Genomic DNA, 22,693 nt, shown 5'->3' with positions numbered 1-22,693 from the left:
CGTCTTCCGCGGCCGGCCCCAGTGTCCAGCCAGTGGCCAGTGGTGGTATTCCCCACAGCAAAGCGAGTAGTGTAGGCAGGATAGTGACAACAATAGGGTCATGGCATATCGTGCGTACGGACGTAACGGACAGTGGGTACAATGGCCAGCAGCTCGTGTCCTGTCGTTTTTGCCCCGTGTGTGGCGGCAGTACTCTACTTGGCGGCAGCGCCAGCCTTGCGCCAGCACTTCTGGAGAGCCATGTACGAAGTGGTAGCACTGTAAACAAGTCAGCCTCCCGTTGGGGTGGGGGTGGGTGAAATTGAACATACCCAAGGAAGCCAACAACACCCTCGTTGAGGTTCGAGTAGCCAAGGAAGTTGGAGGGGATCCAGAAGTCAAAGGCGTCAGTGATGAGCTGCGACATGATGAGCTGGCGCTGGCTACAGGAGAGTTAGCGTGTATGTTCTGTGTCCTGTCAGACTGTGTTGTACATACGCGAGGAGAGCGCGACCCTGCTTGCGGCGCTCGGCCTCGTCGGCGGCAGCGTCGGGGCCCTTCTCGTCCTTGCGGGCAATGTCGGCACGAAGAGCAAAGCGGCGGCTCTGGGCGCGGAGGTTGACGAGCGATGCCGACGACGAGATCAGCGAGAGGGTCAGACCAATGATCCAGGCCTGCATCGAGGTCTTGGCCACCTTGGCCGCCTTGCTAGAAACAATGTTAGCCTCTAGAATGACTTGCCAACGACGCTTGAACACTCACTCCTTGTCAAGACGCAGGACCTTTACGCTCTGGAGCCACACGAGCGAGTCGGTACCCAGGAAGACGGCATACGCGACCTGGCGGAGGAACTGGGTGAGCTGGGCAACCTGCTCTGCGCCCGAGATCTTGACGCTGAGAAGGAGGGTCAGCTAAGGTTGCCCGAGGGGGGCGCGTCCATCGCTTAGTACATACAATGGCCTCTCGGCAATGTTGAGCGCCGACTGGAGGTTCTCCACGGGCTTGAAGACACGGAAGACTAAGTGATAAGCGGGTGGTGGCCGTGCGCCGGTTACAGCAATTGAAGCTTACGTTTGCGACCAGAACCCAGCGCGGCCTTGAGAGCGTCAAAGCGCTTGGCGAGGTCGACGGCACCTTGACGGGCAAAGCTCCAGGCAAGGATACGCGCCACATACTGGATGAGACGGTAGGTCTAATGCGGTGTGTCAGGAGTTGTCACATAACCGTCTAGCCACGGGTCTTACCTTGTCGCGACCGATTGTGGTTGCGAGGACAGCCATGGCCTGGGAGACCTTGGGGTGGAGGATGACCTGACCGAGAAGCGACGACATTGTTGGTGTGTGTGTGTGGCTGTGAGATGTAGTGGGGGAAGGGGATACAACCAGAAGCTGAAGAGGAAAAGCAAAGAGGCAAAAGAACAACGTATGTATATAAATCCAGAATGTCCGGCCGCTCACCGCTGCCTTGCGTTTGTGTGGGTGGGACCGGAACAGACGCGCGACCGAATACCCGGAGGCCGGTGGGGGGAGGCGTTAGAGGGAGGGGATCGGATAGATAATCCTAATCAGTTCCACGTGGTCATTACATGGGATTAATTATTAATAACACATGAGAAAATAACAATCAACCTATACGCCCTGGGTTTACTTTCCCAGGCTCGCGACTGACTTCTATGACGGGGCATTTGGGGGAGACGGCAACAACAACATCCCAGTCAAAGCGACACATTCCGCCCAGTCCCTACTCCATCCATTTACCCTCCTCCTCCTCAACAACCACCCACATCCCCCTTCACAACCACTCTCCTTCTACCCACATTCACCGACATATTGCACAAAGCCCACATAAACCACCCCCACCCCCATGGGCACGACAGCCCTCTGAGCATGGCATAAACAACACACCATCAGCGCACGGTCCACACCCCGTCCCCCTCTGCCCCCCTCTTGGTCTTGCCTCGTCCCAAGCTTTCCTACCGTTCTCTTCGCACCCGTTAGCCATTGTCACATCTTCCTCATCACTCCCTCTACTCCCACCCCCACTCAAGCTAGCCCCAGTTTCCCATCATGGCGTATCTCATGGACGACAATGCGATGCGCATTTGCAGTAGGTCCCCCCGTTTCACATCAAAGTCAACACCTGACGCTTGGACCAGTTCGTCCACGCCCATGGCATCCCGAGAAGGAACTCCCCTTCCTCGCCCAGCATGTGAACACACCTTTCTTCTTGGGAGGTGGTAACTTTGCCGCAGCACCACGCAAGCCGGCACCTAATGGGGCGCTGCGAGAGATTGTTGGTGAGTCTTACCCCGGGGGGGCACAGAGGTTGGAGCAACGACTAACAAGCAGCCGTCATCGACAACCGCCAGATCGACTTTGACAAGCCTGAAGAAGGTGCCGAAGCTAAGCCTATCGCTGGTCGAAACGGCAAGCGATACAAGAACCGCCGGTGAGGAGAGGCTGTGTGCTGTGGCTGGGCGTTTGAATACTGACGTCAAGCTATGTTTTTGACCACGTGTTCCGCATGGAGTCGACACAAGACGAGGTATACGAGAACACGGCCAAGCCTCTCCTCGATGGTGTCCTGAAGGGCTACAATGCCACAGTGTTTGCATACGGCGTGAGTGGCAACTGGGAGTCGCGCTCTTTGGGTCACAAACTAACAACTGTTCTAGGCCACCGGCTGCGGCAAAACCCACACGATCAGCGGTAACAAGGACGAACCAGGAATCATCGTCCGCACCATGAGTGACCTGTTTGACCGCATCGAGGAGTCCAAGGACAAGTTTGAGACCCACATTGAGATGACCATGATTGAGCTCTACAACGAGCAAATCCGTGATCTTCTCAGCGACAACTTTCCTGTGTGCCCAACCGGGGGTCTCAAGCTTCTCGAAAACGAAAAGGAGCGGGTCACGATTGCCGATGTCTCCATGCGCCAGCCCAAGTCGGTCGATGAGGTCATGGACCTGGTCATGCTCGGCAATGAACGCCGCAGCACGTCGTCCACCCATGCCAACAACCAGTCGTCTCGCTCCCACGCCGTTTTGCAAATCAGCGTGACACGAAGCAGCAAGGTCGCCGACGTTGACATGGAGGGGGAGAGGGTCCTCACCGACACTTCCCAAGCGACACTTTCGATTGTCGACCTTGCCGGAAGCGAGCGCGCCTCGGCTACCCGCAACATGGGTGCACGTATGAAGGAGGGTGCCAAGATCAACCAGTCCCTTCTCGCTCTGAGTAGCTGTATCAGCGCTCTGTGTGGAGCTCAAAAATCTGGAGCTCGTCCACACGTCCCATACCGCAACTCGAAGCTTACTCGACTGCTCAAGTTTTCGCTCGGCGGCAACTGTCGCACCGTCATGATTGTCTGTGTCTCGCCCAGCTCAAGAGACATGGAAGACACCAGCAACACCCTTACGTGGGCCAACAAGGCCAAGGACGTCAAGATGCGCGTCTCACGCAACGTCGGTGGTCGTGAGGTCTCAGCACGGCAGTACCTCGAAAAGATTACCCAGCAGGGCATCGCTATCCGCCTTCTCGAGAAGGAGCTTGAAAAGCTCCAGGCTGAAAAGGACATTTACAAGCTCTCCAAGCTTGTGGACGGCCAGAAGAAGGTGTCAGAAGCTATGCGGATGGTCACAGGCAAGGTGGACGAGGGTCTGCCGGGCATCAAGGAAGGCGCCGAGCAACGTGCTCGCTGGGACGTTGCCGAGTTGGGTGCCACTGCCCTTGAAGTCCGCCGCAATCAGATTGACGAGGACAGCAACATTGTCGACTCCGGTGTGGAGAAGGCGTACTGCGACCACCTCATTGGCCTGCACCGCAAGGCCTACGCCAACAATCGTTCAGTCCAGTTCAAAGTCCGCCGCGAGGCCGAGCTTGCGTCCGGAATCGACACGTCCCTCAAGCAGACTGAATTCAAGTCCTTCCCCGACATGGACGAGGTCAACATTCAAAACCTCCGGCTCCAGGTCGAGCTGCAGCGCATGCGTGTTGCTTTGGCTGTGGCGGAATCACGCGAAGCGAGCTACCGTGCTGCCGCTGCCTGCGGTCAAGAGACACTTGCCCAGCTTGCCAGCATCTTTGCCCGCGTCCACGCTTTGGGCAAGCAGCGCGATGCTGGCGTGGATCAAATGGTCGTCTCTGGAACCGTTACCCCGTCAAATGTTCAGCAAATTATGCTTCCCATCCAGGACGGCATGGAGCTCTGCCACGACGAAGTGGCCGAAGCATTTGCTGCCTTTACCCGCACCGACGCCATTCCCTCCCAGCCCATGCGCCCACCTACCGATCTCACGTCGCCCATCGCCCCGACCGCTGTACTTCCAGCTGCTGTATCGTCACCGTCACCAAAGAAGTCTCCTGCCGTCAAGCGTATCATGCAAGCTACCGGAAAGAAGGGCGGTTATGTCGTTGGCGCACCCCCTTCTCCCCGTGCCAAGCCTGCTGTCAAGGCATTGCGTGCAACGGCCGGCAAAGTGTTCCGCTTTGCTGACGAGGCCGGTGAGGGTGAGCTTCAGACCGTTCGCACTTTCCGACCCAGGTCCTCGCAGTCTTCTAGCTTTGACCTCAGTCTTGCGGAACCTGACGACAACTCGGCAGATTGGGAGGAGATGCAGGACGATGTTGCACCACTTCCTTCCATGCGTGGTGGACTGCGCATCGTCTCGCTCCCCATGCCCTCGATCCCCGCTCCGTTCAAGGTCGGCGGCGCCACGACCCCACCCCTCCCAATCCTCTCGGCGTCGACGACTGACGTCCCCACTGTCCCAGCCCCGGTACCTGCTCCAGAAGATATTGCAAACATGCCCGAATGGAAGAAGAACCGCATCCTCCTAGGCAAGACCGGTACTACTCCAAGCTCTCCGTCCAAGAATGTCGGCGCCCAGTCTGCACCCAAGGCTGCTCTTGCCGGCCTGGGCAATCCTTCGCGTCCTGCCCGGCCCTCGCTTGGCGAGCTGCGCCAGATTCCTCCCAGGCCTCGGTCGTCCCTCTTCAACTCGACCCTCGGCAAGTCTACTAGCCCCGTCAAGCCCGCGTCTCCTGCTTCAGCCCCTGTAGCTGGCGCCCGCAGGCTGTCTGTATCCCGCCGCGACCGTAACAAGCTCCACAGTGGAGCTGTGCCATACAAGCGCAAGCCGTCGCTCATCCCGTCGCCTGCCGCCTCGCCCAACAGTTCGCCACGCAACCCGAGTGGTGGAGCCATGGACACGTCCTCGCTGGGCAGCAGCACCACCAACCGCACACTCGGACGACCGGTGCGCATGCGTAGCTCGACGATGGACCCGGGCAACACGAGTGTGGGCAACACGAGCTTGGGCAACACGAGCCTCGAGATGCTGCCATCAGGCATGAAGAGGCTGCGCCACTCCACTTCAACCAACCAGCTGCCCGGCGGCGGCAGTCTCCGTCCGCGGGCGTCGATCTCTCAATTGAACGCGGCGGCGGCGGCGGCAGCGGCTGGGGGCAGTGGGCGCCCGGCCTGGAGGTAGAGTGGTGGGCGTCGTAGTGAATGTAGCGCAGCGGAGGCCGTAATACCCCGGATATGCTCGAGAGAGGTTCAGCCGACCGGGGCTTGTATGTAGTTGTCAGTGTTCCAGTGTACCATGGATGTCACACTTTCTTTTGGTTTGTTTGGTGGCCACAAGCCGCGTACGCTGCGTGACTGCCACACCCCCCCGCCAGGAGCGTTTTGTTTGTGTCCGTCTCGGGCAATTCCACCGGCCACAGCGTACACGCGCACACCGACGGCCGTCGAACGCGCTTGTCCGTTTTGTTGACAGTCTCTCCACTCTTGTCCATACATACTCTCTCTCTCTCATTTCACGTCCACTCACCACCTGGGCGCCATGCCCCGCCGCCAGTCATTTCGGCACCCTCTCCCCACGCCAGCATCCCCGCTCTTTGGCCCCACCCAGCCAGCGTGGCCACTCGCGCGTCCGTTCCCGCTCCTCCCGCTCGCCATCGGCGACTTTGGGTACGCGCTCTACCATGCCCTCCGCCATCCGACCCCACTCCACCTGACCGCTCTGGCCGGGGTGCGCGCTGCGGTCCTCGCTCTCATCTTGGTCCCCAGTGCGCGCTGGCGCGCACGCGGGTCGTGGCTGGTGGCCGCCAGCGGCGCGACGCTGATAGCGTGTACTTGGGAGGTGTGTGCCGCCCAGTTGATGCGGAACATTCCCGACCCACAGCCCGTCAGCGCCTTCTACCTCTTGATCGTGAGCAGATGTGCAGCTGGTACTTGACTTGACTAACCATGCACAGACTGCGGCCATCGCTTCATTTGAATACGTACGTCTAGACACACACTGGTTGGCTCCTTGTCGTCGTCTTTATCTCGCCGCACGGCACGCCGCTGACGTTTGTCCAGGTCTTCTTCCTCCTCCTCGTCCGCCTGGTTCCACCTACACACTTTGCCCCCTTTTCACTACGCGGTCCACCGGCAAACGATGCGCACGCCAACATGCTCGACGGCGTCGACGCGCTGTCCCCGTCTCTCCTGCCCTTACCCCTGTCGCCCAGCCTGACACCTGCCGGTGTAGGTCGGCGACCCCGACGAGAGTCGCTGGGCAAGGCCGGCGGTAGAGTGCGGGACTCTGCAAACCTTACCCCGCTGTTCAGTACGCCGCCGCCGCCATCCTCGCGGTCTCGCGGGTTGCCCAGTCCCACGGCCGCACCGGCAGGCGCGTCCTACACGTACTCGCCGTGGAGCCACCGCGCAGACGACAGTATATTGGAGGAGTACGATGAGGCCGATGCCGCGGACGCTGATACCGACGACGACGGAGAGCACGGCGCGGATGGGTACGCCTACTGCGACGATGACGACGGGCTTGACTATGCGAGGACTGCGCACGGGCCCGCGCTCGACGGTGACCACGACAACGCGTCACACCGAGGGTCGTCCCGCGCCACCTCACGCGCGTCACGCGCGTCCTTCCACCGAAGCTGTGCCGAGCCTGGCTCGTCCCGCTTCGACGCCGAGATGGGCCTCACGAGCGACCACGACCACGACTGCGACTATGACTCTGACGGGTCGTGCAGCTCGAGCGTGTCCGACTCGAGCATCATTGACCTGCCGCGGCCGCGGATGCAGCCCATTGTGGCCGAGGGCGCCATTGCCGATTTCGTGGATGGCATGGCTGGCGTGGCGGGCGCGGCGGACGAGATTGCCGCGCGTGCAGGCGAGTTGGTGAGGAGGAGCGCGAGTGCGCGGTTACTCGGACGGAGCGCGGGCAGTGAGGCAGAGGTCCCAGTGTCCCAGTCGTCGCATGGGTACGGCACGTTTGGCAGGGGATGAAGAGCGTTGTGCGCGTTCATCTTCGTTATTATTGTGTCATTCATCTTCCCTTTTTCATCAGTCTGTTCATCGTCACTGTAGTATCTCTTCCTTCACACTCTTGTGGCTTGCATGTTATGTCTGTAACGCTACGTCAAAAGGAAACACTGCTGCATTGCTGCGTGATTACGATACACAAATCGCCCACGACATTCTATTTATACCCCTCCACAGGTATTTAGTCCTTGCTGATGGCGGCAAGCTCGTAGAGGTACGAGCCGAGGAGCTTGGTGCCGTTGATGTAGTTGGAGGTGTCAATCTTCTCGTTGGTCGAGTGGGCACCGTCGTCACCGCGGCCGACGGGGAGGAGGAGAATGTTGAGGCCGAGAATGTTGGCAAAGTCGAGGGTGACGGGGATGGAACCGCCCTCGCGGGTGTAGTCGGGCTCCTGGCCGTAGACCTCGACGGTGGCCTTGTGGGCCGCGCGGTACGAGTAGTGGTTGGGGTCGGCCTAAACGTGTCAGCCGATTCATCCATTTTTACAATCAAGTTCACAACACTCACAATCCAGGGCTCGCCACCGTGGGTGAGCTCGACCTCGCACTTGTTCTTGGAGCCGAGCTTCTTGAACTCTTCGTTGATGTACTTGTACACGCACTCGGTGGTGTTGTTGATGCCCAGGTTGGGGACGAGACGGATCGAGAACTTGCCGGCGACGGACGCGGGGATGACGGTCTTGGAGCCGGGAGCCGAGAAGGCACCCTCAATACCGTGGATCGAGAGCGAGGGGTTGCGCATGCGGCCCATGAGCTAACACGCGGCGTCAGAACAATGATCACTGATGGTTCGGAGTCGACTCAGGCAGCCACGGTGGCTGGCATTCCTTCCCACGTCCACTCACAGTCTTGACAGTGTCCTCCGAGATGGTCACGTCGCCACCAACGGCGGCGTGGATGTCGGCCATCTCAAAGTGGATCTTCTCAAACTTGTCCTGCTCGTCCTGGGTGACGGGGGCAATGAGCTCCTTGACGCCAGGGATGAGGATCTCGCCCTCGGGGGAGACGAGCTTGGACACTGGGAGGGTTAGCTTGACCATGGAATCCAGAAGCTCTCACTGATGGCAAAGAGGTCGGTCATGGGCTCGTGGACGGTACCGCCAAAGACACCCGAGTGAAGGTCGCGCGAGGGGCCCGAGATGCGGACCTCGTAGTAGTTGATACCACGGAGACCGTAGGTGAGGCAGGGGGTCTTGGTGTCAAGCCAGTAGTTGTCCGAAATGCACATGCAGTCCTGGCCGGCAAAGAAGCCGTCCTTCTCCGACTCGATAAACTTGTCGAGGCCGACCGAGCCGCTCTCCTCCATACCCTCAAAGACCATCTTGAGGTTGACGGGGAGCTCGATGCCGAGCTTCTTGTGGGCCTCGAGGACGTTGAGCCAGCCCATGACGGGGCCCTTGTCGTCGGTGGAGCCACGGCCGTAAAGGCGACCCGATCCGCTGGGGTCAGGAGTGAGGGTGAAGGGCTCGTAGTCCCAGCCGTCCTCCTTGAGGGCGGGCTGGACGTCGTAGTGGCCGTAGACGAGGACGTTCTTCTGCGGCGGGTGTTAGACACTGGAAAGTTTCAGTTGGCACGCACCTTGCTGGGGTCATTGCCGATCGAACCAATGACGACGGGGGGGAGGGCAACCTCCTCGCCAGTGATGGTGTGCGAACCGATCGCGCGCTTCTCAGCCTTGACACCGAGCTCAGTGAGCTGCTTGATCAGAAAGTCGGCCATGTTCTCGACATCCTTGACGTATCTGGATGGTTAGGAGCTGGAACGATTCGCCGGTGTATACGAGCCAACTTACTCGAGGTTGCCCGAGACCCTGTGTCCGTCAGTGCTGATTCTGTCGCGCTCTCGCTCGCGCCATGTGATGGGCTTGACGACGGGGGGGGGGGGGGGGCGTGTGTGTCCGTCTACTTACGAAGGGATCTCGACGGCCTCCTTGAGACGCTGGATAAAGTCGGCCTGGTGGTCGTCGACGTACTTGAGGAAGCTAGGGTTGGCAGCCATTGTGGATATGAGGAGGGAGGGGATGAGGGTGAATGGAAAAGAGGGAGGAAGTGTTGAGAATGGAATGGATGCATGGATGCGAGAGTGTGCCCACATGGCTCTCAGGTGCACAATCACGATGATCCGCGTGGGTGTCCCGTCATTGATACGCAGAGGGAAGGGACGGACGGAGGCAAAATAACTGTGGTGCCCCACCGCACTTGACCGTGGGAGGGGAAGGGAAGGGAAGAGTGGCCTGGTTGACTGGATGTGAGTGAGTGGGTGTGGGTGGGGTGTATGTAACGCGTCTGCCGTGTCTTCCTTTTCTTCCTTTTCTCATCCGATCATCCTCATCCTCATCCTCATCCTCTCTCTCCTCTTTATCCTCCTTTTCCTTCCCCTGCTGTCATCCCTGTTCTGTGTATACAGCATAACCTAGCCACGCCTGCTCACATGTCTCATCCACACCCTCCTCCAGACGACCGCCACCACGTCCGGTCTCCACTCCCCCCAACGGCCATCCTCGCTCCAGCCTTTTTCCCCACTTCCATCCAGGCCCAGCCCTTTTACTCCAACACATCCCCGCCTCAAAGGCTTCGCGTGCCTGTCATGCCGTCTGATTCTTCGGTCCTCCTGCAGGCTGCCCAAGTCATTGCCGAAATGTCAACACAGACAGCAGTCGGAAGCAGTTGGAAGAGTCAAAGCCAACGTGGCCGTCGCCGCCGCAAGCTCACCGTGGGTTGTGATGCAATAACTTGTTCTGACTGCTTGTCACAGAAGGACCGCTCCCAGATCCTAATCATTGGGCCGTTCAAGTCCCAGGTTCTCGATCTCTCGTCAAGCAGCGGCTCGAGTGCCACATCCACACCCCAAGAGGCGGTGGGAAGGCCCTCTTCAACCATTCCTTCCCTGCGTCAAACACCAAGCCTTATCGGTGGTCACATCCACTCTTTAACCGATGCACCTCCGACACCGCCTACAGACTGGGTCGCCTACTCTGCTCCCATGTCAGAGTTTAGCGAACTCGATGACATGTTTGTCGACTCGAGCTTTGAAAGCACCGACTTGACCTTTGAGCTTCCCCGCCGCAAAAGTGAAACGGACCTTCCCAAGATTCAAGAGCCTCTTCCTAAGAAAGACATTCTCGTTGACGACAGCCCTGTGTCACCTCCAGTGGACAAGGGTCTCCTTTGGACTCGGTCGCTCGTGGGTACCGCCGCCCAGGGTGGCATGTCTACTGACCATTCTCCCAGCTCCAGAGGCTTCACACTCGCAACTCTCCACCTCGCCGTCTAGCTCCTCACTCTGCGCCCAACAGAATTCCACTGCACAAGAGGCCCAAGCTTATCCCCATCCCTATTCCCTTCTCTCAAGAAAGCACCCCAGCCAGCTCGTCACTCGGCACCAGCATTCGCACTGTGCCTTCCTCCAGCAGTCGCACTGTTCCTTCCTCAAGCATCCGCACGGCTCCTGCGTCCAGCACTCGCTCAATTCCCTTTGCTAGTACTCGCACTGTTGCCTCTGCTGCACCTCGCACTGTTATCCCTACCACACCTCGCTCAACAGGTTCCGCACTCGTCAAGGATGAGAGCAACAGCTCCTCTCCGACACGCCTCGGCGAGCAGGCTCTCGCCGAGGCGGACCTCTTCAATGACACCATGTTCGTCTGCGTCGCTTGTGACGGACGAGTCTCACGCGTCTTCAATGTCAATCCATGTGAAGTACGTATCCGTGGAAGCCTCATCGCTCACTCAATTCCAGGACCTCGTGTGTCCGACCTGCTTCTCCTCGGCTTTATCCGCCGTCTCTGTCACCCAAGGTGCAGCCAAGTGCCCTGCCTGCATGGAGCCAGTCACCACGTTTGAGACGTACAAACCAGTCAGCTACATCGCCGTCCGTGGACCAAACTCTCGCAAGGCGAACAACTTGCTGCCCGTGCCAGAGCCATGGACGTACGAGACCAGCAGCGACACCATCGTGATGAGGATTGACAATGTCGCTTGGGTGAGTGAAAGCGGTGCTCACGTGCTGCAGCTGATCTGTAGGATGTTGAGCCATTGGTTGTCGAGAGGTTCCTTCCTCCCAATGTTTTGCCTGTGGGTCACCCGCAGCCTATCCACATTTGCCTCGATCGCCGCGACGGACGTACGAAAGATTACATGGTACGGAAATACACTTCTTGTGCGAAAGCTGACAGTAGTACGTGGAGGTCGCGTCCCAGGACGCTGCTCGTCACATCCTCAAGACCAGGCAGAACATGTTCATGCCTGGTGGACGCGTCACTGCCGGTCGCAAACGTGCCGTGACCATTACGCAGGTGACGCATGTTGAGCTTAACAACGAGGTGAGTTTTCCTCCATCCCAATATCCTTTACCACGCTTATTCCAGCTCCGCCCGGGATCCAAGGCCGAACTTGCGTCCCTTCTCGAACTGTGCGAGGCCGCCCTCACTATGCCGCCGCCCCAGCTCCGTCTCGATTCCACAGGCCGAGGTCGCCTACACGCGTCTGTCGGATCCAACGGCAAGGCCCACTACATCAAGCACCGTCATGCCCCATTCCATGCTATAATCTCAATCATGCTCAAGCTGGCCGGCCCCGACTCGCCCGCATACTGGGACATTTACCGTGAGTTTTTTTTCCTACCAAACTGCGACTGACTTGGCAGACGTGACTTCTGGTGCCATCGCCGCCCTTGGCTCGTACCTCCAGACCAACAAGCCCGGCCGCAACTACAGCTACATCGCCGCCGACCGAGCTCTACTCCACCGTCTGAAGGAGATTAACAAGCAGTGTTTTGGAAATGCCCTTGAGGCATAGGCGCGCGTCTCGGTCACTGTTGATACCAGTGGCTCAAAAGTACAAGCTCTGTCTGCGCTTTCCCTTCCCCTCCCGAATTTTCGTAACCTCATGTCCATTACTATACGCTCTCATGTAGAGAGCCAAGTCGTCTGTAGCCCATGCATGTATTAGCGTCCACTGTGACGTTGGGTGTTTGCAAGTGCGGCCTGCTCCCAGTCGCTCACGAGCTTGACGGCGGCAATGCATTTTAGCACCAGAGGTTTAGAAGCACATTAATACAGTTGCAGGAGCGTTTGGAGTACTTATGAAAACAAGTAGGATAACAAAACAATGACAAATGCGTGGTGTGTAGGCCGCGATGTGGGTGTGGCAGGATGTGGCCGCGTGGTTTCTGTGTGCGTTCCCCGTGTATGAGACAGTGCTTGAGCAGAGGATCATCTCGCAGTAATGACAAGATAATACAAGCCATCTCTCAAAGTTGCTTGGGCTCGCTTTCCAACGCCGAGCGCTCAAGCAGCGGCCATGCATGTCGCCCGGCAGGTGCCACTCGCCACCCGCACCTGTTGCTCTCGTTGCCTCCGTCGGATCACCGGGCGGGCAAGTCCGATAAGGACGCGCATGGTTACGCCATCTGTTCGTCTTGCCGTCTTGTCTTGTCTTCCACTCTCCCATCCACCCTCTACACCATGTTGCCATTCCTGCCCTTTATCCCCACGGCGGCGGCGGCTCTCACCCCGCCTCTCCTGCTCCTCACCCCCAACGCTCCCTCGGCCTCCCTCCCGGCGTGCCTCCAGTCGGCCTACCACGGCACCTATGCCGGCGAGAGCGTCTATCTGCCTTCCAACGAGTGCGCGTCGTCTGCGTCGTCGTTTCTCGACGCGGGCTCCATCGTGCCCCTCTCCTCCCACAGCGACGAGGCACACCTCGTCTGGGTCGGTGCGGCCGGTATCGAAGGTGTGGGTTTGCGCGCCGACGTCGCCGCCGTGTGGGACGTGATCACCACGGCGGCCACGGTCTCGTTCGCCGACGCGGCCATCCTCGCCGGCCAGCAGTCTGAACAGGTGGCCTTTTCGTCGCCGGCCCACTCTCCCGCCGTGGCCCCCACGCTCGTGCACGCGTCCCAGTCGGGTCTCTTCCTCTCGGTCCCAGCCTCGACTCTGGGCGTGCTCGACACCCTCCTCCCGCGCGGATACGTCCCCGTGGGCATCCCGGCCGAGCCCTTGCCCTTCAACTATGACATTCCTGTAAAGTACGCCGAGCACCTCGCCAACGTCACCAAGGGTCTCCGCTTCGACCCCACTGTCAACGAGATTGTCGAGAGCATCAGCGCCAGCCAGATCCGTGCCGACGTCCGCTGGCTCACGGGCGAGGACTCTGAGATTATCACCCGCCACAGTTTCACCGAGGGAGCGCGCATTGCTGCCCAGTGGATCAAGGGTGAGTAACTGCGACCCCATTCTCTCTGTGTGATTTGCACTAACTCTTTGCAGAGAAGATGGAGACCACTGGCGCGTCGTGCGAGCTGTTCCCGTTCCTCGAGGGCTTCGCCCCGGACGTCATCTGCGAGTACCCGTCTGTCTCGGACAGCGAGGAGCGCGTGATCCTGTCGGGCCACTACGACAGCCGCGGCTCGTTTGGCAACACGCGCGCGCCCGGCGGCGACGACGACGGGTCTGGCTCGGCGCACGTCCTGGCCGTGGGCCACGCGATCAAGGAGCACGGCGTCAAGTTTGACAAAAAGGTCACGCTCTGCTTCTTTGCCGGCGAGGAGCAAGGTCTCTGGGGCTCGCACTACTACGCCAAGCACCTCGCCGAGACCAACGCCACGGTCATCCTCCAGATCCAGGCCGACATGCTCGCCTACCGCGTCCCCGGCGAGCCCCTCCAGCTCGGCCTGCCCGCGACCATTGAGCTCGCCGAGGCGTCCTACCTCGTCGCCAACCTGTCGGCGCTGTACGCGCCCGAGCTCGTGGTCGGCCGCACGGCCGCCTGCTGCTCGGACCACCAGAGCTTCCTCTCGTACAACTTCCCCGCCACACAGGTGTTTGAGCGTAACGGCTGGATCGCCGACCCCATGTACCACAACTCGGGCGACCTGAGCGACCGCGAGGGCTACGACTTTGAGCAGATCCAGAGCATCGCAAAGGTCACCCTGGCTGCCGTGCTCGAGGTCGGTGGCTGGAGCCAGTGAGCGGGGACGCGACGTGGATGGAGTCTAGAGATTTTAGTTTATAGAAAGCAAAGCAGGGAAGAACGTTCGGAAGCGAGGTGTCGTGGCGGTTATCAGATGCATCTAGGTTTGATATACGATAAAGCCAAGAAAATCTAGAGTCCGCTCTAAAAAGCTCGCACACACACAGGTGTGTGTTTACGAAGAGAAGTACTCGGGGAGGATGAACGAGTACTTCTCGCGGGCAGCCTTGGGCTGGACCTGGGGACTTGTCAGCAGGAGGGTCAAGACAGCACAAGGTGATGACGGTTGCCACGCCTCGCTTCGCTCGGCCAGCTCTTTCGCACTCACGTCCGCGCGGGTGATGCAGGCAAACTTCATGCTGCCGCGGATCTCGGTGAGCTCGCCAGCCTCGACGTGGGCAGCGACCTCCTCGAGGATACCGGCGGCGACGGCACGCGAGTTGCCGGCGTTGGTGTGGAGAACCTTGACGACCTCCTCGACGGTGACGGGGGCCTCTCCGACGCGCCAGGCGTCGTAGTCGGTCGAGGTACAGATGAGGGTGTAGCTGGGAGTTGTTAGCTAGGTGCCACGTACGGTGCTGATAGCTCTCTTACTCAATCTCGCACTCGCGGGCGAGCTTGGCCTCGGGAATGACCGACATGTTGATAATGTCGCCGCCCCACTGGCGGTACATGATCGACTCGGCGCGGGTGGAGAAGGCGGGGCCTGGGAAAAAGAAAACGTGTCAGCGGTGCCACAACGCCACAGCCACCTCTGGGGGTCGTGGTATACTCACCCTCCATGCAGACGACGGTCTTGCCAGTGTGGAGCTTGACGTCGGTCGAGGCGAGGATCTTCTCGACGCGGGGGGCGACAAAGGCGTTGAGCTGGCCCGAGAACGGGTCGCCGAACATCGAGTGGACGACAACGCCGTCACCGCGGAAGAAGGTGTCCTCGCGGATACCCTTGGTGCGGTCGATGATCTGGTCCGGGATGATAAAGTGGCCAGGAGCAACCTCCTCGCGGAGCGAGCCGACGGCCGAGAACGCGACAATGGCCTGGACGCCGAGGTGCTTGAGAGCGGCAATGTTGGCGCGGGCGGGAACCTCGGTAGGGGTGATGGTGTGGTGGGGACCGTGGCGCGAGATGAAGGCAATCTGCGAGCCGTTGGGGAGCGCCGAGATGGTGATGGGCGACGAGGGCTTGCCCCAGGGCTAGCGGAAAGAATCAGTACATGGTGAATGTGTGAGATTCGTAAAGGGGGGACAAACGTACAGTCTCAACCTCGACCTTCTTGCTGGATGGGAATGTCAGTACAAGTGAGTGGAGCGATGTGTTTTGACGACGCACATGAAGGTGAGGTTGTCGAGGTGGTAGAGGCCAGAGCCACCGATGACACCGACGAGGACTGTGGGAGGGGGAGCGTCAGCAACGAGCTACAAGGCAAGCTCCCAGGGAGACGGCGTACCCTTGTCGCTGGACATTGTTTTGATGATGCGAGGGATAAGATGCATATGAGAAGGAGAAAAGAGAGACACAGAGAGATGCCAACGAACGTGTGCTCGCTGCCTGCTGCTGCCGCTGCCGTCGCTCGCTGCTTCTGCTCGTCGTTGCTGCTTACGCGTCATGTCGGATAGCGAATGGTGAGGTGATCTCAGAAATAATTTTGCTCCCGCTGACGGGATTAGGAAATGCAAAGAAAGCAAATGGGTCCGTTGCAAGGAAATAGGTTCTATAGGTTTAATGATTGTAAATGGGGGAAAATTGATAAATTCAAATGAAGCGGGAGGAGCTAATGCGTTAACAGTAATAATACACTTTGTAATGAACGCATTGCGCATTCAGCCTTTCTGCCTTCGTGGATCTCTTGGATCTCTGGGAATCTACGCGTGCGCCAAGGATCCAAGGAGCCAAGGAGGTTTGGACCCCCGTACCCGTGTGCGGGCCGGAGAAGACGGACAAGCTGGGACGTGGGACAGGCAGCTGCAGGCAGAAAGCAAAACGCAAGCGAACACCAGCCCAGCTGCGACAGATGATGTCGTCGTCTCGTCTTCACACGTTCACCACCACAGGCCACAGGCCACAGCTCCACAGGCCACGGGCGCTCGCGTGCCTCATCATGTGCACACGAGTGTGCGCAATCTGATTGAACATGATGTACGACAACGCGCGTGTGTTTGCTGAAACGGCGTAAAACGCGCGCGTGCATCTCATCCCACATCGTGTTGTTGTCTCACATCTGGGGTGTGAGAGTGGTTGGAGCCTATGGTCGTGTGGTCGCTGTTTATAGCTCATGCTGCATCGCCTTTGCGGGTGTGGAGGGTGCGACGATGACGATATGACGAGGTGTGAAATGGTAAACGGGGTGGAGAGAGTGCCATTAGAGTTTTCCTAATGTGGTCCGTTATTGACCCCCTCCATGCACGTGCGTGCGTCTGTGGGCCTAGAGGTGCCTGGACCAAGCGTATACGCCGGCAGCCGCCACCAGGCAGTCCGTGATCCGTGTTCCCGTTTGCGGGGTCTTGGCATCGTCTTGGGGGGGGGGGGGGGGGCGTGTGGCCGCGCAGGTGGATGGCCATATGGTTGGGATGGATGGGTGGGTCATTTTCCACAAAGCGAACGGCAACACACAGACACCAACAGCGAGCTTAGCATACATACACACACAAAGCTGTAGAGGGACCATCACATCTCTCTCTCTCACTCCCTCTCTCTCTCATCCCCCATCCCCCATCCCACCCACCAAACCCTCCACCATGGCTCCCTTCCACCACCTCCGTCAGTCGCCCACCACTTTCGACCTGGCCACCTGTGCCGCCTTGATGCAGCGCGGCCGCGTAACAGACCTCTTCATCCTCTGCCGTGCGTATCCATGTCCCATGTCCTTGTCCTTGTCCTCCTCCTCCTTCTCTCTCAATCCTCGTGCACCTCTTGGCCCCAGCTTCCAAACCACTTGTCTCGGAATATGGTGGTACATGAGTCGGTACACCAGCAACAATATACAGCGACCCGCCGTCCAACGGAATTCTTCTCCCCAAGCCATGGTCGTGCTGACAGTCCTTTCTCAGTCGGCGTCGGTCTCGGTATCCTCATCTACGCTCTCATGCACGACCTGGCCTCCCGTGGACGGTGCAACACATGCTCCTGTGCCGGACAACAACATGCCAATTCGTCATGGTCGGCCGAGACCCTCCCGGCCTATGTCGTGCACGCAAGCGGACCGGTCGACCTCAACGCGGCAGTCGTCCAACGGCCAGTTGCGACCAAGGAGTGATACAATGCGTCCCCACAGGCTCCACTGGCCACCGGCCCACTGGCCCGGCCAGAGACAGCGCGAAAAAAACCGACCCAGCCTAGAATAACACTAGACCCACCACTACTCGAACCACTCAGCTCCCCAAACCTCTCAGACCAGTCCACACCCTAGGCCGCCCCGTATCGAGCTGTTCGCTTCGAGCATCGAGCAACACCCTCTCTTACACCGCCTTTGTTTTTTACCCTTTGTGAACCACCAGTCCCCGCCACGCATGCACAGTACACCACCACCACCACGCTGTCCAACGACAGCGGGCCAGGACAGACGCCTCCTTGCAAGGAAATGACGCAGCGAGGCCCCCAGAGGCCCAGTGGGGCGCGAATCACCACCATCCCGCACCACCCAGCTTTGTCCGTTCACCCCCCCGGCTAGCCACCCGCCAACCGGGTAGCGCGCCTCGTCTCCTTACCGCCTGTCCATATGCTGTGCATATGTGCATACGCCCCGCGCCGCCATGTCCGCCAGCCGCACACCCCCTCCCCCCCTTCGCCCCACGCCGCCCCCCCGGATTTCACTTCGCTCTTACCGTGTGGGACGGAGACCCCGCGGTGCAATCCATAAAAAACGTTGTTGTATACAGTTTACATTTTGTTGCTTCCCTCTGGATACTCTAGTTCTCTAAATGCCCACGTTTTGCACCACCCACGCGTGCGGCCGGGCCGGGGAGTGTACAGTGTGGACGAACGTGGGGGAGGGGGATCGTACATTGGCGGCACGCACGGTCGTGACGTGTGCGCGGTGGTGCCCCTTGCACAGTGCTACGGATGTTGCAGATCTCCTGAAAAGAAGCTCCCAAACGGTCTTGGAGATAAGATGAGGTTGCCGCCGGAGGTTTCACTTTTGTGGGGGTTTCCCAGTCAAAACGCTTTCAGTGTGCGTTTGTGTCTCTCTCCATCTACGCAGCCGTGGCGTCGCGGCGAGCACGCTTGATCGCCTTGGCCTTGTTGACGGCCTTGCGCTCGCCAAACCCAGAGTCGTGCATCTCCTGGTGCAGTGTCAGCTCGGAACAGGAATGTGACGGCGGCGCGCAGGCTGGTTACAACAGCACAGGCTGGTTACAACAGCACTCACCATTGTGGCGACACGGCGCGCAACCGAGACCATGTTGAGGTTTTCGAGCACTGGCTCCTCGGGGAGCTCGAGTTCCGTGAGGGTGACCTTGACCTCGTCTTCAATAGCCTTGATGAGCTCGACGTCGCGCTCAGTGATGACTGTGACGGCCACACCACCGCGTCCAGCACGGGCAGTACGACCGACACGGTGGACATAGTCGTCGGCGCGGCGCGGGCAGTCCCAGTTGATGACCATGGCCACGTCGGGGATATCCAGACCACGCGAACCGACGTCGGTGGTCACGAGCACGGGCACCTCGCGGGCGCGGAAGCGGGCGAGCGACAGGAGACGCTGGGGCTGCGTGAGGTGCGAGTGGAGCGGGACCGAGGGAATGTTGAGGGCCTCGAGCAGCAGGTGGAGAAGGTGCGCAGTGGCACAGCGCTGCGTGAAGATGATCGTGGATGGAATGTCCAGGGCCTCCTCCTCGGGGCTGTCCTCTCGAGCACGCTTGCCACCACCACCACCACCACCACTCTTTCCTTTACCCTGCTTGGGCTTGGGCTGCTTGGGCTTGGGCGCGCGCAGGGCCACGTCAATGTCCGAAGGTGGGTGCTGCAAGAGGTAGTATAGGTACGGGTCGCGGATCTGGCTGGGGATGAACAGGTACTTTTGCTTGAGCTGGTCGACAGTGAGCGAATCCGAGGCGACGCGGTAGACAAAAGGCTTTTGCTTGCCAGGCGCAGGAGGCTTGTTGGCCAAGTCCATGATGGCGTTGCTGATGGTGGCAGTGAACAGCAGGGTCTGGCGGTTCTTGGGGATCTGCTCAAAGAGGAACGCGAGCTCAGGCGCAAAAGTGGGGGTGAGCATGCGGTCCGCCTCGTCGAGCACAAGGGTGCGCACACGCGAGAGCTTGCTCCGCCCAACACCGTCGGAACGGAGCAGGTCACACAGGCGACCGGGAGTAGCAACAACGACGTGGGGGCGGCGCTCGAGCTCCTGTGCCTGCGAGAGCATGTCCATGCCACCGACAATGGTAGCGGTCGTCAGGCCGAGCGGCTTGCCAATGGCCAAAAACTGCTCCGAGAGTTGGTATGCGAGCTCACGCGTAGGAGTGAGCACCACGGCATAGATGCCAAAGGGGTCACGGGCGATCGACTCGAGGATGGGCAGAGCAAACGCCATGGTCTTTCCGCTACCCGTCTTGGCACCGCCGATGCAGTCGCGGCCCGACATGATGGCCGGCACACACGCAGTCTGGATTTCGGTAGGCTTGCGAATGCTCAGCTGTGCGAGAGCAGTAATGACGGGGGCAGACAGGCCGATAGACTCAAACGTCGCGTTGGCAGAGACGCGGTCAGAGTCGAACACGTCCTTGGTCTTGCCCTTGGGGTCGGCACGAGGAGGGAGCTTGACGCGCGAGGTTGTGGCGACGGCGCTGCGCGATGGGAGGGAGGAGACGGTAGGGAGAGGGGAAGAGTGTGGGGAAGAGGTGGTGGAAGGAGACGAGGCGGGCTTGTCCTCGGTGTCAGAGAGGTCGTCCGACCCATTGTCCGAGCCAGAGTCCGAGCCAGAGTCTGAGCCAGAGTCGTCGTTGTCGCTGTCGCTGTCGCCAGCGCGAGCTTGCGCCTCTTGCTTCATGGCAAGCATCGCGCGCATGACTTCGTCCTGGTCGAGCATGCCGCCAGACTGTTTGGGAGCGGGCATGGTGGTGAAGTTATGGGTTTGTTGTGAAGAACGAAGAATCACCCGCGCTGAAATCTTTGACTGGCCTCCACCCAGCAGACAGAGTGGCGAGAATGCATTACGTAAAGCATTTTCCACGTGGCCCGGTTGATCGGCGACGTCAGTGCTCTTTGGCTTTCGTCTGTCTGTCGTTGTGCGATTCCTCTTCCTCACCATCGTCCATCGCGTCGTCGCCGCCATCCATCCCGCCATGGCACCGGCAGCCACACTGGATCCCCAGCCAGACAAGCCACAGCAGGCCGCCATGCCTGCTACCGACCTCGTGGCATCCCTCCCGGCGCCCTTTCTCCGCCTCCTCATCCTCTTTGCAACCCCCATCGCAACGCTCCGAACCGCCCTCGAGATCGTCTTCTGGACACCCGAGCGGCGCGTCGAGAGCTACCTGCTGGTGGGAGGGTGGTGGGCATTCTGCCTCGGGTTTGGCTACGCGTTTGCATGGCTCATCCCCCCACTGGTCTTTGCGCCATTGTTCCCACTCGGCCGCCTTCGGCTCAATTCGACCCCAGCTCCGACTCACACGATCCCCGCCACGCCAGCAACCACCGAGACCATTCTCGTCACCGTCGGTGACCTCCACAGCATCAGCGCCATCATTCCACCCTCACCGGTCCCTCACATGTCCGTCATCTACAACCGCTTCCACCAGCTTGGCCCGTGGCGTCTGCTGCGTGGCCTGCTTGTCCTTTGGGCGACGTGGGTCGTCCTCGGCTACGCCCTGGGCACCCGCGTCCTCGTCGCCATTACCGGATCCATCCTCCTCCTCCTGCCGTCGCCACCACTCGCATATGTTGTCAACCTGCTCAAAAAGTCGCTGGCCGTCCGCCGCCTCGTCGCCCTCACATTCATCCTTGTCTTTGGCTCTCCGGAGCGCAACTACGTCTTTGGCTCGCCCATGGGCTGGCTCAAGTCAAAGTGGTACTGGTCACAACACCCTGCCGAGGCTTTGGCTTTTGAGCGTGTCCTCGATGAAGCTGAGGAGGAGGAACTCGCCGCCGGAACTCAAGCCGGCAACCCTGTCTACTTTCGCTTCGAGCTACACGAGAACCAGCGCTGGTGGATGGGTCTCGACTGGACCAGTGCATTGTTACCACAAGAGCGTCCCAGCTGGTGCGACTCGCACATCTTGCCCGTCTCACCTCCCGTCGCGTTCACTCTCCCGCCACCCACCTCCATCGACTTGCCGGCCCCGACCAGGAATGAGCCCCGTGCACAGGTCAGGCGCACTGCGGCTTGGCGCTGGCTCGATGACGACTGGAGTGTTGTTCGCACAGGGTCTGGCGCCACTGCCTCGACTGCGCCTGCAACAATTGTCGGCATGTCATCCCCGTCCCCAACAGACGATTCGTCGTCGGACACGCGTTCCATCGCGTCCATCGACCTTCCCAGGAGTTCCTCGCGCGACTCTGCTGCCTCCAAGCAGCCTCGTCCATCGTCGGGCATCTTTGGGTCGTCGCCTCCTCAGGACGATGGCCACACCCGCTCGCCATCCATGGCCGAGCAGGCGTTTGCCAAGGGTCTCGGTCGTCTCAAAAACGTCAATGTTCCTCTGGCATCGCCTGTCGTGTCACCCACAAAGGCACCGAGCGTTCGCGGGCGAACGGGCTCAGAGGCCAGCGGAGGTGGCGACGTGTCTATTGACGACGTTGTAGCCGGTGCGACACCATCCGGGGACGCACCTATTGCCCCCGTCGATGACGCAACAGACGCCGACGGATGGGTGTATGGAGACAACAAGTGGGAGAACATGACCGCGCGTGGCGGGCTCGGCAAGGTGAGCTACCCCACATTTGGTGCACAGCTGACATTCAGTTCACTCGCAGGAGACGCTGGCAACGCCGTGCAGTGTGCACTGAGACGGTGCAGAGGATACCGGACCTCGCCCCGTTGCCGAACACAGATGACGGCGACATGGACGCTGGGTCTGGTGCAGCTACCCCAGTGCCTGCGGGCTACAAGGCGGCTCCCACAACGACAACAACCACGACCACGACCACCACAAGCTCGGCCACAGCGGGAGTGACCAACAGCACATCTACCGGCTCGCTCAAGACGAGTGCGGCTGGCGTGTCTGTTGAGCCCAAGTCCATGTCAGCAGACGCCCGGACGGCCAACAGTGGACCGGCGATTGCGCCTGCTCCGAGCTCAATGGTACCCGCTGGCCCGGGTAGTGCCCGGGACGAGCAGCTTAGACAGCGGCTCAAAAAGGCAATGGGTAGCATGGGCGCATAGTTGTTGTATGCTGGCAGGGAGATGCTAGATTCTGGTTCATGGACGGTTGAAGACCTGGATAGCAGCACACCATACACTAAGGCAG

The 22,693-nt window shown here is 59.8% G+C and overlaps 10 protein-coding genes across 10 annotated transcripts; 6 read left to right on the top strand and 4 right to left on the bottom strand.

Moving 5' to 3' along the window:
- Positions 1-194: 194 nt before the first annotated feature.
- PEX11 (Peroxisomal membrane protein PMP27) lies at positions 195-1,310 on the bottom strand (the record flags this gene model as incomplete). Its single annotated transcript, XM_028624586.1, has 7 exons — positions 195-258; positions 312-422; positions 478-687; positions 742-873; positions 934-997; positions 1,051-1,171; positions 1,224-1,310. 7 exons carry the CDS (start codon positions 1,308-1,310, stop codon positions 195-197), a joined length of 789 nt encoding a protein of 262 aa, XP_028474754.1.
- Positions 1,311-2,045: 735 nt separating this feature from the next.
- KLP5 (kinesin-like protein Klp5) lies at positions 2,046-5,473 on the top strand (the record flags this gene model as incomplete). The annotated part of the gene is made up of 5 exons (XM_028624585.1): positions 2,046-2,085; positions 2,135-2,275; positions 2,328-2,427; positions 2,478-2,598; positions 2,654-5,473. 5 exons carry the CDS (start codon positions 2,046-2,048, stop codon positions 5,471-5,473), a joined length of 3,222 nt encoding a protein of 1,073 aa, XP_028474753.1.
- Positions 5,474-5,830: 357 nt separating this feature from the next.
- Positions 5,831-7,281, top strand: EHS24_009295 (uncharacterized protein; the record flags this gene model as incomplete). The annotated part of the gene is made up of 3 exons (XM_028624584.1): positions 5,831-6,199; positions 6,246-6,272; positions 6,352-7,281. The coding sequence occupies 3 exons, from the start codon at positions 5,831-5,833 to the stop codon at positions 7,279-7,281; spliced, it is 1,326 nt and encodes a 441-aa protein (XP_028474752.1).
- A 217-nt stretch (positions 7,282-7,498) lies between these two features.
- Positions 7,499-9,314, bottom strand: EHS24_009294 (uncharacterized protein; the record flags this gene model as incomplete). The annotated part of the gene is made up of 7 exons (XM_028624583.1): positions 7,499-7,771; positions 7,825-8,070; positions 8,162-8,334; positions 8,376-8,850; positions 8,895-9,057; positions 9,109-9,126; positions 9,226-9,314. 7 exons carry the CDS (start codon positions 9,312-9,314, stop codon positions 7,499-7,501), a joined length of 1,437 nt encoding a protein of 478 aa, XP_028474751.1.
- Positions 9,315-9,746: 432 nt separating this feature from the next.
- EHS24_009293 (uncharacterized protein) lies at positions 9,747-12,112 on the top strand (the record flags this gene model as incomplete). Its single annotated transcript, XM_028624582.1, has 8 exons — positions 9,747-10,028; positions 10,071-10,499; positions 10,547-11,014; positions 11,055-11,297; positions 11,339-11,389; positions 11,539-11,637; positions 11,683-11,920; positions 11,961-12,112. 8 exons carry the CDS (start codon positions 9,747-9,749, stop codon positions 12,110-12,112), a joined length of 1,962 nt encoding a protein of 653 aa, XP_028474750.1.
- A 668-nt stretch (positions 12,113-12,780) lies between these two features.
- EHS24_009292 (uncharacterized protein) lies at positions 12,781-14,329 on the top strand (the record flags this gene model as incomplete). Its single annotated transcript, XM_028624581.1, has 3 exons — positions 12,781-13,531; positions 13,585-14,281; positions 14,323-14,329. 3 exons carry the CDS (start codon positions 12,781-12,783, stop codon positions 14,327-14,329), a joined length of 1,455 nt encoding a protein of 484 aa, XP_028474749.1.
- A 133-nt stretch (positions 14,330-14,462) lies between these two features.
- On the bottom strand, positions 14,463-15,751 carry MEU1 (S-methyl-5-thioadenosine phosphorylase; the record flags this gene model as incomplete). Its single annotated transcript, XM_028624580.1, has 7 exons — positions 14,463-14,525; positions 14,616-14,832; positions 14,882-14,993; positions 15,064-15,481; positions 15,543-15,564; positions 15,618-15,675; positions 15,736-15,751. 7 exons carry the CDS (start codon positions 15,749-15,751, stop codon positions 14,463-14,465), a joined length of 906 nt encoding a protein of 301 aa, XP_028474748.1.
- Positions 15,752-17,023: 1,272 nt separating this feature from the next.
- Positions 17,024-17,541, top strand: EHS24_009290 (uncharacterized protein; the record flags this gene model as incomplete). Its single annotated transcript, XM_028624579.1, has 2 exons — positions 17,024-17,129; positions 17,336-17,541. The coding sequence occupies 2 exons, from the start codon at positions 17,024-17,026 to the stop codon at positions 17,539-17,541; spliced, it is 312 nt and encodes a 103-aa protein (XP_028474747.1).
- Positions 17,542-18,478: 937 nt separating this feature from the next.
- DBP8 (putative RNA helicase) lies at positions 18,479-20,340 on the bottom strand (the record flags this gene model as incomplete). Its single annotated transcript, XM_028624578.1, has 2 exons — positions 18,479-18,568; positions 18,655-20,340. The coding sequence occupies 2 exons, from the start codon at positions 20,338-20,340 to the stop codon at positions 18,479-18,481; spliced, it is 1,776 nt and encodes a 591-aa protein (XP_028474746.1).
- A 229-nt stretch (positions 20,341-20,569) lies between these two features.
- EHS24_009288 (uncharacterized protein) lies at positions 20,570-22,608 on the top strand (the record flags this gene model as incomplete). Its single annotated transcript, XM_028624577.1, has 2 exons — positions 20,570-22,150; positions 22,189-22,608. The coding sequence occupies 2 exons, from the start codon at positions 20,570-20,572 to the stop codon at positions 22,606-22,608; spliced, it is 2,001 nt and encodes a 666-aa protein (XP_028474745.1).
- Between the last annotated feature and the right edge of the window lie 85 nt (positions 22,609-22,693).

The sequence above is a fragment of the Apiotrichum porosum genome (assembly GCF_003942205.1).
Source record: "Apiotrichum porosum strain DSM 27194 chromosome Unknown scaffold_9, whole genome shotgun sequence".
Taxonomy (NCBI): domain Eukaryota; kingdom Fungi; phylum Basidiomycota; class Tremellomycetes; order Trichosporonales; family Trichosporonaceae; genus Apiotrichum; species Apiotrichum porosum.
The sequence above is the reverse complement of the archived record's forward strand: the minus strand, read 5'-3'. Positions and strand labels throughout refer to the sequence as shown.